The sequence below is a fragment of the Eupeodes corollae genome, chromosome 2 (assembly GCF_945859685.1).
Source record: "Eupeodes corollae chromosome 2, idEupCoro1.1, whole genome shotgun sequence".
Lineage (NCBI taxonomy): Eukaryota > Metazoa > Arthropoda > Insecta > Diptera > Syrphidae > Eupeodes > Eupeodes corollae.
This window is the reverse complement of record NC_079148.1, coordinates 1,756,328-1,771,525: the sequence shown is the minus strand read 5'-3', so window position 1 is coordinate 1,771,525 and position 15,198 is coordinate 1,756,328. Positions and strand designations below refer to the sequence as shown.

Sequence of the window (15,198 nt, the reverse complement as noted above, 5' to 3'; positions counted from 1 at the left end):
ATTTACATCTTCAAAAAAGCAAGCAGCAAAATTAATTTAAATTAAATTGGGTGGCGCAACAGTCCGTTGTGAAACAGGGCCTAGTGACTTACAACTCTCAACCATTCCTGTGTGTGAGTACTGTTGTCAGGAATGGAAGGGACCTACAAATGTAGGCCGAATCCGGCAGCAAAATTACTTTGTGATTAAATGTGTTGAGATTTTTCAAATAAAATTTGTTGGCGGAATTAAAGTAAAAACGGCTTTAAGCACACAGGAAGACAGAATATGAACTTCCCATAGGAAGTAATTATAATGGGTCCGATTTTTAAATTGAAAATTTTGACATTTCTCGACGTTTCAAGGTCCCTAGAGTCGAAATAAAAGATTTTTAGAAAGATGTCTGTGTGTGCGAGTGTACGTACGTTCGCGACGTTTTTTTTTCGTTGTCCATAGCTCAAGAACCAGAAGAGATATCGACTTCAAATAAATTTTGTTATATAGATAAAAAGACAGAAAGATGCAGAAATGGCTCTCAATTTCTTACGAACCATAAACGCTTGAAACTTGAATTAAATTTTATATAATATATTGTATTGTGATACCAAACAAATATATTTTTTGAAAAAGATCCACTAACGGTTTTTTATAAATCAAAAAAAACTAATGTTGTCACCTCGAAAATTTTACGAATACAAAATGATTTTATCTCCAAACAATTTTGTGTGACGAAGAATAACGTTTTTGACAACTAGTAAAATTTTGAGGAAAATCGAATTGACAGTTTTTTTATAAAAATAAAAACCTAAAAAAAGCATTACTCAAAGTTGGTAAAAATTGATTTTCGACTCAAATATCTTTACAAAACTTTGAGATATTGGCTTTAAACTACTTTTTTAGATTGGATTTCGTTACTCTCACAATACAACAAAAAAAATGAATTACAAAATTCGACATAAATTGAAGTGATATATTTATTGCAAGTTTTAGAATGTAAACCAATAAAATAAGCTATGATATATGAATTATTAAGAATTGCTTAGCCCCAGATCGATTCGTAACATACAAATATTTAAAATCTGTTTGTTTTATTTTTTATGTTCTGACAATAAAGGCATTCTATCGTGGTTAGTTACTTTTGTCCAGTTTGAAAAAAAGACTGGCTTATGATTTTTCATGATTTTTATTTGGCGGAATAATTGTGGGATATTAATTATAATGGTATAGAAGAAAAGCCATTTTTGTTGAGTATTGCTGTTGGAAAACAACATATGGCCAACTCCCTAGTTTGTATCATTACTTTTAAGGCTTAACTCTGTAAATATAAAAGGTTTCTCTGAAAACCTCGATACAAACACTTCCTTTCAAAAATCGTGAAAGTTTGTAAATTCAATTTTTTTAAGTTTAAATGAAAAGTAAGTTCGAAATTAAATTGAGACTGAACCCCTAACCCTGAAAACAAATTGATTTCCAATATAGATTCCGATTTCATTTCACTCGATTTTTGGAACTTAGCTCTTGGGCGTCAGTTAAAGCTATAATTTGTTTTCATCATTTAAAACAAACATTAAAATTTTTTGACAGGTCGTTTATAGCTATTTTTAAATAATATCAGTCATTGAAAAATTTTTCTTTATTGAAAGCCACCGAAAAATGTTTACTGACAGAAATCTGTCATTGGAATTGTGTGTGCAATTGGGACACAAATCAGTGGAACAATTCGTTTCCTGAACAGCTGATACTTTTATGTTCAAAAGTGAAACAATTCCAATGACAGAATTCTGTCAGTAAACATTTTTCGGTGGATTTAGGGGAAAGTTTCCAATGTTTGTTTTCAATGATGAAAACCAATGATAGCTATAACTGGCGCTTAGGTCAAACATTAATTGTATAGTTCTCATTTATGTACTTTTTCAAAAATAAAATTAATCCGAACGGTGAAGTGAAACAAAACTAAGAACTACACAGTTTAAATCCTAATAAAATAAAACTTATTGATCTGAAAAAAAAAAATCAGAATCATAAAAATCAATTTTTATTTTCTTTGCTGGGATTTTCGAAAAAAAAATGGATTATAAAAAGCAGTAAACCCTTGTACTCCCGTGTAGTGACGCCCTTACACATCATTCACAATTTTGTTCTTAGTGTACTTATCTTATTCTCATTCCTCTTCCTACTGTACCTGTCAATGTGTCAAACTCAATATAAAAAAAAAATAAATTCTAAAAGAGTTTCTCTTAAATTTTAGTCACTCGCCCTCTTCCAGTAATCCAGTACCAGTTCACAGAAAAGGAAGGTGTTGTTTGATATCGATTAGTTTTTCTTGGTCATTCAGTATTTCTTGTGCGGTATTTGTAAGTTCGCGGTCACCGGTAATGTTTTTTCTTATAAAATAAAATAAAGAAAAATATATAATAAAACATTCTGAAAGTTATTTTAATTAATTTTTAAAAACCAAAACAAAATTTCTCACAACAAATAAATAAAACCCACAAAAGTCTCCAATCCAAAATACAAAGGGATAACTTTTTCTCCAGCAGTGTTTTCGTTTTTTCTTTGCTTTAATTTTTATATTGGGTGTGTGCCTCTGCCTGTGGCCTGAGCCTATGCCTGTAGCCTGTGCTGACTGCTGCGCTTCTCTTGGTTCTTTTGTGTGGTTGTGGTGTGACAAATAAAAAGAAAATTTTATTCCAAACCCAATTTTTTCACAAAGAAAGTGTTTTTGTTTTCTTTTAGGAAATTTTTAGTAACGTCTGTCGAGAAGAAGATAAACTTAAATTTAGTGTGAGGATTTTTAAGAAAAGTGCCACGGTGCCAGCTAGCGGTGATTTCAATGCTTAAAAGGAAAAAAATAGCTGCAACTCCGGAAGTCTGAAGAAGAAGAAGAAGACTAAGAAATCGTGAATTTTGTAGCCGCTTCAGTTACAACTCGCAATCGCAATCATCACTGCTGCTACCAATCGTCGTCGTTCGGTGGTGCTGCAAATATTTTTTTATCGGTATCGCGGCAAAGTTTTCCGTAGCCGTAGCCGTTGTAAAGGGGGGGAGAAATTATCTAAATTATAAAATTTGAAATAATCAAGCGAAACTTATAATAAAAAAGAAGCAGAAGCAGCAGCCGCAGCAATAGAAGAAGAAGAAGTAAATTCTCGCACGAAGAAAGTTGCTAAACTAGGTAAGTGGTCAATACCATCAATATCATCTTCATCTAACCAACAACTTGGTTAATACTCAAACTCAACTCTTCTTAACTGGAATGGTAACTTCTTAAACATTTGTTCGTAGCAGCAATATATTGATATTTTATTCCTGTGCCAGTAGTAGCAAGAGCTGCTTGCAGCTAGTAGCAGCGGCACAGGAGGTAACAAGTTAAAAATCCAATCCAAGTCCAAGTAGAATTCGGGCAACGACAACCATCAACCATGTTCTTTCTTCCTTGTGTGGCTTAAAAAAACAGTAGCAGGAAACCCATAAAACTGCTTTTTGTTTAAGATACAATTTCCATTTTAGTGGCTCGCTTAGCCTCTCAATGCCTCTGCTCTGCCTGAGTCAAGTGCAGCAAATTCAGAATTCACAGATTTGGACTCGGTTTTTTTGTTTCTTGTTTCATGTACGCATGATCTTTTAGAAAAAGAAGGAAAAGAAAGAAAAAGAAAATGAATGTCCTCCTCTGCACATGTTTGAAACTCAAACTCGAACTCGGATTAGGAAAGGGTGGACCCCCGGGAAGAACTTGCTCTCGATGTACTTAATGTTACTTAGCACATATTATATTGGGAAAACACCAACAGTACATCAAAGATTTTTCCTCCTTATAAGTAATTACATTTCTATTTGTTTTACTTATTTCGATTAAAATATTAAAAGTTTCTTTTTTATTTTTATTAAAGGTTTATAATAAAATAATTCAATGTTTGTTGTATAATTTATTTCGAATGCACATCAATACTTGAGTAAAAAATGAGAAAATAATAAAAATTGTTTATGACATCAGTAAAACTTCATAGTTAATCATAATAGCGACAACATACTGTGGGATATTTATTTTCAAAGTTCGGACCAAATTTAAACTGGAAATAAAAAATAAATTGAGCAATTGTTTAAAAATATGAACCATTGTGTTCCGAAACGAATAATAATTAGATAAAAGATTAGGCTCCTAGTAAACAACTAGAGCTAGGTGAAATATACCTATCTGTTTTACTTTTAAATCACTATTTTACTATTATATTTAAATTAAGGTGACAGATGTTCGTATTAAAAATTGTAAAAACAAAATTAATAGTGTTAAAAGATTACTTGATAAAAAAAGAGAATCCTATATCCCTGAAGAAAAGTGGTGGCTGAAAATTGGTTTCGAATTTAGTCGACACCACGTAGTTCTTATTCAGTTTCAAATGATCTAATAATTCTTCGATATATACATATTTACCTATGTGTAAATGTATAAGTTTAAATTATGCCGTTTCTTTTTTAATTACATGTATGTATGTATTATAAATACTATTTATTTTAAATGCTAGTATTTTTTCAGAAAATAATGCAGCTTCGGAGCTAAACATAAATTTAAAACATAAAGTATCGACGACCATATAAAAAATAAGTTTGAATGTTGTGATCTATTCTGGGTCAGTTCTTTTTTTTTTAAATATTGTTCCTTAACATTAAGGTTGTTACGATTTGTAACAATATGAGGTCGTTTCTAAACTCATTGTTGAAGTGCCAAATAGTTACGATTTGTAATAATCTAATAATCCACAATTTATCTTGGGAGCTGAGTTGAACGTGTTGAACTGTCAAAGTATCTACAGTCACTGGCCATATTATTAGACGCACTGCAAAAATTGTATAATTATTATACTACGGTCCATACAAACTTATTCGAGGGAAGAAAACCTTCCTCTGTTGGACTGGCCGGAAAACAGCGCAGAATAAATCACTAGGAGGTTCAACAAAATATTGAAACAAATTACAAACATAATAACAACAAAAAAACTGAAAATATTAATTTAAACAAAATTTCTTAAATCTGTTGCCTTATTTCTAGAAAGTAGTTTATATTCTGCATACAAAATAATTTAAATGCATTACAATATTCGAAAACCTGATTAAAATAGCCGGAAATTAAGATTTTGCATAAAATCTAAAGTGCGTCTAATAATATGGCCAGGGACTTTAAATGATTTGTTTACAAACAAGTAATTGTTTCTCTGTTTGCTTTGGAGAAAATAATTAATTTAAAAGCCATTCGGCATCTTAATAGAACCACAAATGTTCATTATTCAAGACACGAATGCTTTTCGTTGATCCCTTTGTTTATTTTTCATGTTTTGTTAAAAAAACTAAATATTTAATTTGGTAAATGGTTTTATTATTTATCTCATTAATTTTTATTAAAGTTCTTTAGCAAGTTAAGAGCTGCTTTATTTTATAAATATTATATATATGTAGCGATTTAAAGTTATATATATAAATATATTTTTTCAATTTTGAAATTGTTAGACAGATCAACAATTTCTTACAATTATCGTTCCTAAATGATTCTTACCTTTTTGTTACATTGTTACACTGACACAGCCATATCTAAGTTTTCTTTTTCGAACTATTGTTAACATCATTCTAAAATTTGATATTCCTCCCGTTTTAAATTTTTACTAATCGATGTTAGGGGTAGTTGATAGCTTTGTATATAATTGAAATCAATTTAAATTCAATCTCAATGTGTATCCTTTTGATGTTAAATACAAATGAAGTACTAAGCAATTGTTAATCACAGGCTGGTGTCAAAATACTGTAAGGATAATAATACTGTATTTAAAGTACTGTATTTTTAAATACTGTACATATGTATATACTAAATAGTGTATGTACAAAATACTGTTTATAAAATACTGTTTCTGTATTTCAAAATGCTGTTAATAAGTTGAAATACAAAACCTTAAAAACATAATCCTTATTTAGAGAATAAATTATAATGATTTTTTATTAGCATAATGTTCTACTAGACTTAATTTGAACAATAACATATGTACCTATGAGAATAAAATAAACAAAATAAATGGTATCTTCTTCTTATTTTCACTTTTACATTTTTTTCTTCTTAATTGTTACTATCTCTATTACATTATTCTTATCATAATTAACAATTGCACCAAACTAAAAGATCTGTCAAAACTTTCACGATTGTGTGCATTTCGATAATGTTTAAAAGTTTATGAAAATTTGAGCGTGCATATAGTATTATGTAGATAAAGTATTATGAAATACAGTATTTTGACAATACAGCATTTTGAGATATAGTATTTTAAATTTAAAGTATTTTGAAATACAGAACATTAATCATTCAGTATTATACCGAATTTTAACCATGCATTATTTTAAAATACATCATTCTCGTAAATCACTCAAAGAATTTTATTCTTATTTAAATGACAGAAATACATTTATCATAACAGCTAATTCTATTGACACGTTTCCGGCAGAAAAGATTTTTTGGTGTATTTAAATCCTTAACTTTTTTCAATTATCACTTAAACGACCTGTCGAAAAAATTCCAATGATTGGTTTGAATAATGATAACCAATGATAGTGTCAACTGATCCTTAATCGTTGAAAATTAAATTAAAAGATGGTATTAAAGCAAAAAAATTGTACGAATTAAGTGAAATGATTTTGATTCCAAACGTAACAAATTTAACTTCCTTAATCGCTTTTAAATACTGAAACTAAATTTTTAATAATGAAAATCAATTTTAGCTATAATTGGTCCAAAGTGGGAGTTTCCTACATGTAATCTTTTGTATATAAATTATATTATAGTATTAGCACGGAGCTGTTCTTATGTTCGCTGTAGCCTCGAGGTTGTTTTGGAAGTTTTATATAAAAAAACGCCTAATGAAAATCTGCTCAAAACCTTTACTTCCAAGTTTGAACTCAATCGACCCAATGGTTTAGGCTGTAGGTGCGTGGACAGACATACAAAACAAACCGGACCGAATCGCGAGACCCACTTTTTTCGACTTCTCTACCATCGTAATATCATGTTTGATTAAAATCTCGAGTTCGAAATTTCGTACGAATGCAAAACTTGCAATATAGTTCAAATATGTAGCAAGTAAAAAGATAGGTAATAATAAACATCTATTAGCTATTAGTCGCCGTAGTCACTAAGTGGCGCCTCCATACAAAGCTCTCACTTTCATATTTTTACATAGTTTTTTTCCCTTAAAAATTAAATGCATTTTTCCCTGTATTTAATTGTAAATGGTCTACTGTAAGTGCGAACGTTGTCGGTGGTGACGGTGACCGTGAGCATGACGATGACAGACGGTGGGCCGTGAGTAAACGCAATCGCAATGGAAAAGTTATGAGAAATTGAGAAAATACAATTTCAAAGAGAACGCTTTCAAGGGGGTTGCAGTTGCATTTGCATTTTTTGAAAAAAAAAACAAAGAGACATTTCGCAAAGAGACTAAAAATCCACCCCTTTTTGTCTTACATCCTTTTTGAATTGTTTGAAAAGTAATAAAACCGACATAGGGTGGGTTTTTAGCCGGTATTTGAACTATGGTAGAATATTGGTTACATTTCTGCCAAAATAAACAAACTCCCAATTGTCTCCGAATGAAGTTCAGGTGCCACCTACTCCCACTCAGATCATAGAAAGTCTTCGAAAATAAGACTGTAGGCAGAAAACTTTATTTTGGCAATGGCAAATTCAAAATCACCTCACTATATACATATGTGTGATTACTTTCCTGCCACTCCCCAAACCATGCCTTATGTATGTAAGGTGTATTGTTGAAAGTATAAATAAAGTTGAATGAATCATATAAACTTATCGTTGGAGTTGTTTATCAAGTTATCATTATAATTAATATTCCATGGAACCTAATCTATTATATTATTTTTGTTTTGTTTTCTAATTTGAATTTAACTTCAAAAAAGGGGAAACAATTAATTCAATTGAATGTTTTAGCAATACTAAGAATACAAAATGATTTGATAACATCATAGCCTATTTAACAGAAACATGCTCCAAACATTAGATGTTACTGTTTTTGTCGCTTCATAGAAGAACTTACTTGTTTCTTTAAGAAATATAAGTTTCCCCTTGAAAAAGGGAATAGTTTCCTTTATATTTATCTGACAAAGCAAAACCAAATCTTGTAGATTTATTAACTTACAGCTAAATAATATAAACTTACACAATTTCAGGTAGTAAATAAATAAGTGATAAAATGGCGTGGCGATTCAAAGCCTCCAAATACAAAAATGCTGCTCCCATTGTGCCCAAACCGGAAGCATGCATTCGAGATATATGTGTTGGATCATATCAGACATTTGGCAACAATATTGCAGCGTCCGGGGCTTTTATGGCATTTAACTGGGAGCACACGGGCTCCAGCTTAGCAGTGTTGCCAATCGATGATTGCGGGCGGAAAAGCAAGACTATGCCATTATTGCATGGCCACACGGATACTGTCACAGATCTAGAGTTCTCACCGTTTCATGATGGACTCCTGGCGACTGCTTCGCAAGATTGCTTGGTCAAAATTTGGCACATTCCCGAAAAAGGTCTAGATGCGTCACTATCGGATGCTGAGTGTGTTTTTTCTCACAAACAACGTCGTGTAGAGACAGTAGGTTTTCATCCTACAGCAGATTGTCTTTTACATTCCACAGCAGCTGGATGTGTCACTCTATGGGATATCACTACACAGAAGGAAGTATTTTGTAAGTTGAACAATGGTTATGAAATTTTACATCAACAAACTATCATGACACCATTTTATTTACAGCTAACAACGAACATCCTGAGGTTATACAATCGGTCAGTTGGAAGCAAGACGGAACATCCTTGGCTACCAGCTGTAAGGATAAGAACGTGCGGATCTTAGATCCAAGGGTAGCTGGGGAACCCATTCAAATGATTGGCGAAAGTCATCAGAGTATCAAGGATTCTCGAGTTGTATGGTTGGGAAATCAGAATCGCATTCTAACAACTGGTTTTGATGCTGCCCGTCTGAGACAAGTAATCATTCGTGATTTGCGTAATTTTGCCGTACCAGAAAAAACTCTGGAGTTGGATTGTTCCACTGGTATTCTTATGCCTCTCTACGATCCGGACACTAATATGCTTTTCCTCGCCGGAAAGGGAGACACCACCATTAACTATCTCGAGGTTAGTGACAAAGATCCGTTCTTAATCGAAGGACTGCGTCATACCGGCGAACAGACAAAGGGTGCCTGTTTGGTGCCAAAGAGAGCCCTCAAAGTGATGGAAGGAGAAGTTAATAGAGTTTTGCAATTGACTTCCAACATGGTCATTCCTATTATGTATCAAGTTCCAAGAAAGGTGACTTATTCTAGCAAAACAGAAATTGTTGAATGTTTGATAATTTTAAAATTTAAATTTTTTACAGACTTATAGAGATTTCCACAGTGATCTATACCCAGAGACTACGGGTTACAAGACTGAATTGAGTGCCAGCGAATGGATGAATGGCATTAACATTCCCGTACCAAAAATGAGCTTAGATCCGGCAAAGCGGGAGCTAGGAGATGCTCCAATTACGGTAAGAAAATTCTCGTAAACAATAGAATTATAAAATCACATATACAAAAATTACGTCTTATACGTTAATTCAATATTAATAGGTTCATCGTGGTAATTTAAAATCGGTTGTTATGAATATAGAAAATAAAAAATCCTCAGAAGCCAAAAAGCAACAAAACGGACGTCATACGTCGTGTCCGGTTGTTGTTACCGCCGTTAAAAACGATCTCAGGTTCAATGAAAAGACTGATAAAAAGAGCGACGACGAATTACTTGCACTTTCCAGAAATGACATAATGAAAAAATTCGACAGCAAGTATAAAACTGATTCGGAAAAACAAATAACTTCCATTAGAAAGAAGGCTGTATCACCACAAAATGGCGATACTAATCATGAAGAATCACGCATGGTTTCTCATAATTCGTCACAAGAATCTCCTGAGGAGTCATGCAGCAGTGATCATTCGATTACGACCCCACCTAAACCAATGCCACGTACGTCGAGAAATAATTCATTGCCTGACTCACAACATAGCTCATCGAGTGATGAGACTCCTCGCCCGAAGCCGAGGACAACGACACCATCGTCTTATAAGGTTTTGTTTAGTTTGTTCTTGTTTCCACTTGTTGGTACTTAGCATGTCTTCGTTTCGTTTATTGTTTTACTTCGTTTCGTTTTTTTGTATTAGAAATGTCATTGTTTTTAAATTATTTATGTAGTAGTTTTTGAATTTTGTATTTGCTTTTAAAATTTTATTATTTCAAGCACTTTTACCTTTTGAACCCAGTTTTGAGCTAAGCATATGAAATAGACAATCAATTAAATTACCAAGGTAAGAAAAACGTATGGTTTTTGAGTAAATCATATGAACGTCAATGAAATTCAATTTTAAAATGTATTTCTCAAAACTTCTGTCAAATAATGCTAAGCTATTAAATTTGCACCTTACACTCAATATCATATAGGTTGAAGATTTTTCAACGTCACAAATTATGCATAAGATAAAGAAGGATCTAAAGATTAAAGCGCAGTCCGATTCTAGCCAAGATTTGTTTCATCCAAATTGTTCAATTAATCGTTCCCTTGCGATCGTAAAATGGTCCTTGGTGATTTTGTGTCCTGAACAAGCTCTTAAACTTATGCTAAGCCTCGGTTAAGTTCGACACATAATTTTGTTTGTAGGTTTTTCTTCATTTGTTTTGTAAACGACAAACCTTTTGATTTCTAATATTTATTTGTTGCAGTTAAAATTAATTATATTTTTAAAAACATTCGAGTTATGACTATACTCATGGAATTATTTTTTTTCTGAGCAGCCAAGATTGGGACCAAAGCCATTTTCGAGTAATTCAGGAGACCTTACTTTGGATAAAGTATTCGCTGTACCACATGCTCCAGGATCCATAGACACGCTTAATAGCTTGGATGAAACAATTTCTCCACCCGCCCCCAATAAACCCGATCTCATTGTTGAAATTGAAATAAAAAGTATGTTTTTGTTATCGTTTTTCTTTTCTTGAGTTAATCCAATTTTGTATTTCTTGTAGAAGAAAAACCACTAAGGAATGGCGATGGAGATGAAGAGTCTGGTTCGAAGTCGTTGACAACTTCAGAGAGACGAAAGGCAAGATTTTTGTGTATTTGCATTGCTTTTACTGTATTAATATTCCCTTGTACATTATTTAACAACAGTAGTTAATATCTTTTCTTATCTCTTATTTCCTCTCTTATCCTTGCTTCAAAATAACCAATCTTATCCACAGTCGGCAGATGAATCTCCTGATAAGGTTCACTAACACATTAATTTATTTCCCCAAAAGATCTCTTGTTATTAACAAATACTTAATTTTAGATATTTGAACTTAATCACTCCGAGTCATCAGGAAATTCTACTGAAGGAGAAGATAAGCCTGAGGTTGAGTTGCGCAGAAACCTTACTACTCGAGGTAGTATTGCAGATCGACGTCGTTTGTACGAAAACCGCTCGAGAAGCACTCAAGACGAAAAAATACAATCGCCAGCTCCACTGTAAGTTTAATGAAATTTCGTTCTTTATTTTCCTTGCTGACGATTGATTTGGTTACAGTAGACGTGAGCTAACAAGAACTGAACCGATAAAGCCTCCAACAGAAAATAAACGTATTTCTGTGCCCGAAGGAAAGCTTCTCGAAGAGAAACGGCGAAACATGGATGGCATAAAGAAGTCTGCCACGGAAGCAACCATTACATCAACAAAACGTACTTCAACAGTATTCGGCAAAGTTTCCAAGTTCCGACACTTGAAGGGAACTCCAGGCCACAAGTCGACTCACATAGAGAATTTGCGAAATTTAAGTCGACAAATCCCTGGTGAGTGCAATGGTTTCCATGCGAACCATGAGCGTGTTGCAGTCCCACTTTCCGGTCCGGGAGGTAAAATCGCAATTTTCGAACTGAGTCGCCCTGGTCGTTTACCTGATGGTGTGATCCCCTCGCTGGTTAATGGAAGCAACATCATGGACTTCCAGTGGGATCCTTTCGATTCAAGGCGTTTGGCTGTAGCCTGTGACGATGGAATAGTAAAGCTGTGGCGCATTGATGAGAACGGTTTGACTGAACCGACAAACACTCCCGAAAAAGAACTCACAGCCCACTTAGATAAGATCTATTTTATTCGATTTCATCCGCTGGCTAAGGACGTTTTCTTGACCACGAGCCATGACATGACAGTTAAGTTGTGGGATCTGAATACAATGCAAGAGAAGTGCAATTTGCAAGGTCACAATGATCAAATATTCGATTTGGCATGGAGTCCGTGCGGAAAATTCGCCGCCAGTGTGTGCAAAGATGGCAAGATACGTGTTTACAACCCACGGAAGTCAGAGACACCAATAAGGGAAGGAAATGGACCAGTTGGAACAAGAGGTGCTCGCATAACTTGGGCCATTGAAGGGCAGTACATAGTGTGTACAGGATTTGATAAGTAAGTTTTAACAAAATGTTTTAAGGTTCAAGTGGCTCATATTGACGTTTTTGTTTCTTCTTGAAGAGTATCGGAGCGACAAATAAGCGTTTACAATGCTAATAAATTAGCTGCTCCATTAAATACAATGAGTTTAGATGTATCACCATCTATCTTGATTCCATTCTATGACGAGGATAGTTCAACATTATTTGCTACAGGAAAAGGAGACTCAACTATCTATGCCTATGAAATAACCGATGAGGAACCATATATCTGTCCACTTTCACATCACAGGTGCTCTTCGTTGCATCAGGGTCTTAGTTTCCTCACAAAGAATCATTGTGATGTGGCGAGTGTTGAATTTTCAAAGGCTTATCGCTTGACAAACACAACAATTGAACCATTAAGTTTTACAGTGCCAAGAATAAAGGTAATTTTTTTTTTAACAATTTTTGATATAAAAAATATTAAAATAAACTATCTCATTTCATTTCTAGAGTGAACTATTCCAAGATGACCTCTTCCCCCCGACTCTGGTGACATGGGTGCCAACAATGACGGCTGACGATTGGTTTTCATTGAATGATAAGAAGCCGAAGAAAATCAGTCTTCAGCCAGAGGGTATGGAGTGTTGTAAGTTTACTTTTTTAAAGTCGTTTATTTAAATTGTAATGGAAACTAATTTTTGTAAATTGCTCTTTCAGTATCATCCATTCAACCAGCAGCACAGATTAAAAAACCCGAACAAACAAACAGTCCCCAATTTTTGACAAAATCCGAATATGAAAAAGCGAAACAACAAGAAGTAAGTAGAGAATTTTTTTTAATCGAATCTTGAGGTTTGATTTTTGAGCTCGAGATTAATGGTTAATGTATAAAACTATTATATCAGGAGTCTGTTATTAGTTGTTGTTATTTTCAATCTCTGGGCCACATCATAGAGCAGAGCTTCTACATAAATGTCGAGAATGCTCTGAGCAGTGTAAGATTAGAGTGTTTCGAGTTATCAATAAATGAAAAACTCAACCAAGCTGAAAACTTAAAACTATAACTAAAATTGTGACGAAAGAAAGAGCCATCGGCATCGTTATCTATTTTAATTTATTTTTTTTTTTCTTCAAAAAAGTTTACTTCATGAGCTCATATTGAAAATGAGAGACATGAAAGTTCTGATTTGTCTAAGATAACAATAAACCACGGTTCATTTTTAAAAGCCCAATTTTTTGTTTTAAGCTTAAAAAGAAACATGCCTATTGATAAAAATATGAAAAGCGTAATGTAAATATAATTTAAATAACTTTTTAGATTCAAAAATCTGTAAGTGCTCGCATGGAATACAACACCAAACTCGAACAAGATGAAATGGAAGGAGTGGACGAAAACGAATGGGAAGAATGAAATTGACAACGGGCGCTATAGAAATATTGCTGGATCCTCGCCAGCAAATTTAGACATAAGATATCAAATTTATATAATATAACAAAATATAGTACTATTAATCTTAAACGTTAAAAAAACAAAGCGAAAATGATCGTCTTAACATGTGGAACACTAACAAAAAAAAATACTCTGAGCATAATGTATAATCATTTGTTTTGTTTTAAAATCCAAACCAGAAGAAAAAAAACAAAATCAATTTCCCCAAAATCTAAACTTGTAGCTCTCTAAATCGAAAATCCCATTTAAAAAACAAGTCTATTGTAAGTTTATTTAATTTAATTAGAGATTTAAAAAAGAAATCTGTTGCCATAAGTCAAGGAATTATACAAAACTAATTAATTTGTAACTCAATTTAAATATCTAGTCGGATATCCACAAATTTAGATTAAATTAAATTAAAGAAGAAAAAGAAAAACAAATAAGTAAAAATGTTAAAAGATAAAATTACCTTACGTCCCTCCTACCCCCTCCCCCTATCATAGATTCTTCCAAAGTTATTTTTTGTTGTTATAATTTTCAAGGAAAAATATAACCAAGAGACTATGGACACATTGCCATAAATACAGACACTCAGGATATTCCTGATCATTGCCAGTTTATACATTTTTATACGTAAAAATAAATTATACATCGTTATTGCATTTTTGATACCCAAAATTAATCAGTCCTTAATCAGAAACTCCTTGTAATCTGAAGTTCTCTCCACTTATCCGACAAAAGACATGTTTTTTTCCAGTTGGAAAGTTAGGGGAATTTCGATTGCAAGGGTTTCCGAAGAGGGAGCGAATTCTTAAAAGCAGAAAACAAAAAGAAAGAAGGAAGAGAACTTTTTATATTTATACACAATTTTTATACTCGTCGTTAAAAAAAGGGAACTCAATAAAACAATCAATATAAAAGCTTTTTTAAATTTGAATACAAACAAAAAACAAAAAATAATAACAAAATGCGAACGAATAAAACACCAATAGTGTTAACATTCCACAATAGTTCATCCTGCTCGTAAACCATTTAAACCATAAAGATAAAGAACCACACGATATGACATTTTAATAGTAAAGCGAAACATTATCCGCAAAATAAAACCATATTAAATAATAAGATACATAATATGATTATTATATATTTTTTTTTCTTAAATAAGTATTTATATTTACATATACTTTACAAGCTAAACAAACTTTTATATTTAATCAATTTAAAAAAAAAAGAAAACAAGAAACGCAGAGTATACAATTTTCGAAGGAAGTTTTTTAAGTATTTTCTGTTTTGTAT

At 32.7% G+C, this 15,198-nt stretch overlaps 1 protein-coding gene across 5 annotated transcripts; it reads left to right on the top strand.

Moving 5' to 3' along the window:
• The first annotated feature begins 2,250 nt into the window (after nucleotides 1–2,250).
• Nucleotides 2,251–14,756, top strand: LOC129944698 (coronin-7). Of its 5 annotated transcripts, none has more exons than XM_056054321.1 (15): nucleotides 2,251–2,351; nucleotides 2,716–3,154; nucleotides 8,197–8,715; nucleotides 8,781–9,337; nucleotides 9,405–9,557; nucleotides 9,640–10,134; nucleotides 10,856–11,027; nucleotides 11,087–11,163; nucleotides 11,303–11,326; nucleotides 11,392–11,567; nucleotides 11,626–12,501; nucleotides 12,568–12,913; nucleotides 12,981–13,116; nucleotides 13,188–13,288; nucleotides 13,789–14,756. In XM_056054321.1, exons 3-15 carry the CDS (start codon nucleotides 8,220–8,222, stop codon nucleotides 13,879–13,881), a joined length of 3,702 nt encoding a protein of 1,233 aa, XP_055910296.1. In that variant the 5' UTR covers nucleotides 2,251–2,351; nucleotides 2,716–3,154; nucleotides 8,197–8,219; the 3' UTR covers nucleotides 13,882–14,756. The 5 variants fall into 5 exon arrangements, with proteins under 5 accessions (XP_055910296.1, XP_055910295.1, XP_055910297.1 ...); XM_056054320.1 differs by having other exon boundaries at nucleotides 2,314–2,641; XM_056054322.1 differs by having other exon boundaries at nucleotides 2,314–3,154; nucleotides 11,629–12,501.
• Nucleotides 14,757–15,198: the final 442 nt, after the last annotated feature.

Bases quoted from the DNA above. Each gene is read 5' to 3' on its own strand.
- LOC129944698 (XM_056054321.1), top strand. From the start codon at position 8,220: ATGGCGTGGCGATTCAAAGCCTCCAAATACAAAAATGCTGCTCCCATT. The intron at 11,327-11,391 runs GTTCACTAACAC...ACTTAATTTTAG, and splicing joins CAGATGAATCTCCTGATAAG to ATATTTGAACTTAATCACTC. The intron at 11,568-11,625 runs GTAAGTTTAATG...ATTTGGTTACAG, and splicing joins ATACAATCGCCAGCTCCACT to TAGACGTGAGCTAACAAGAA.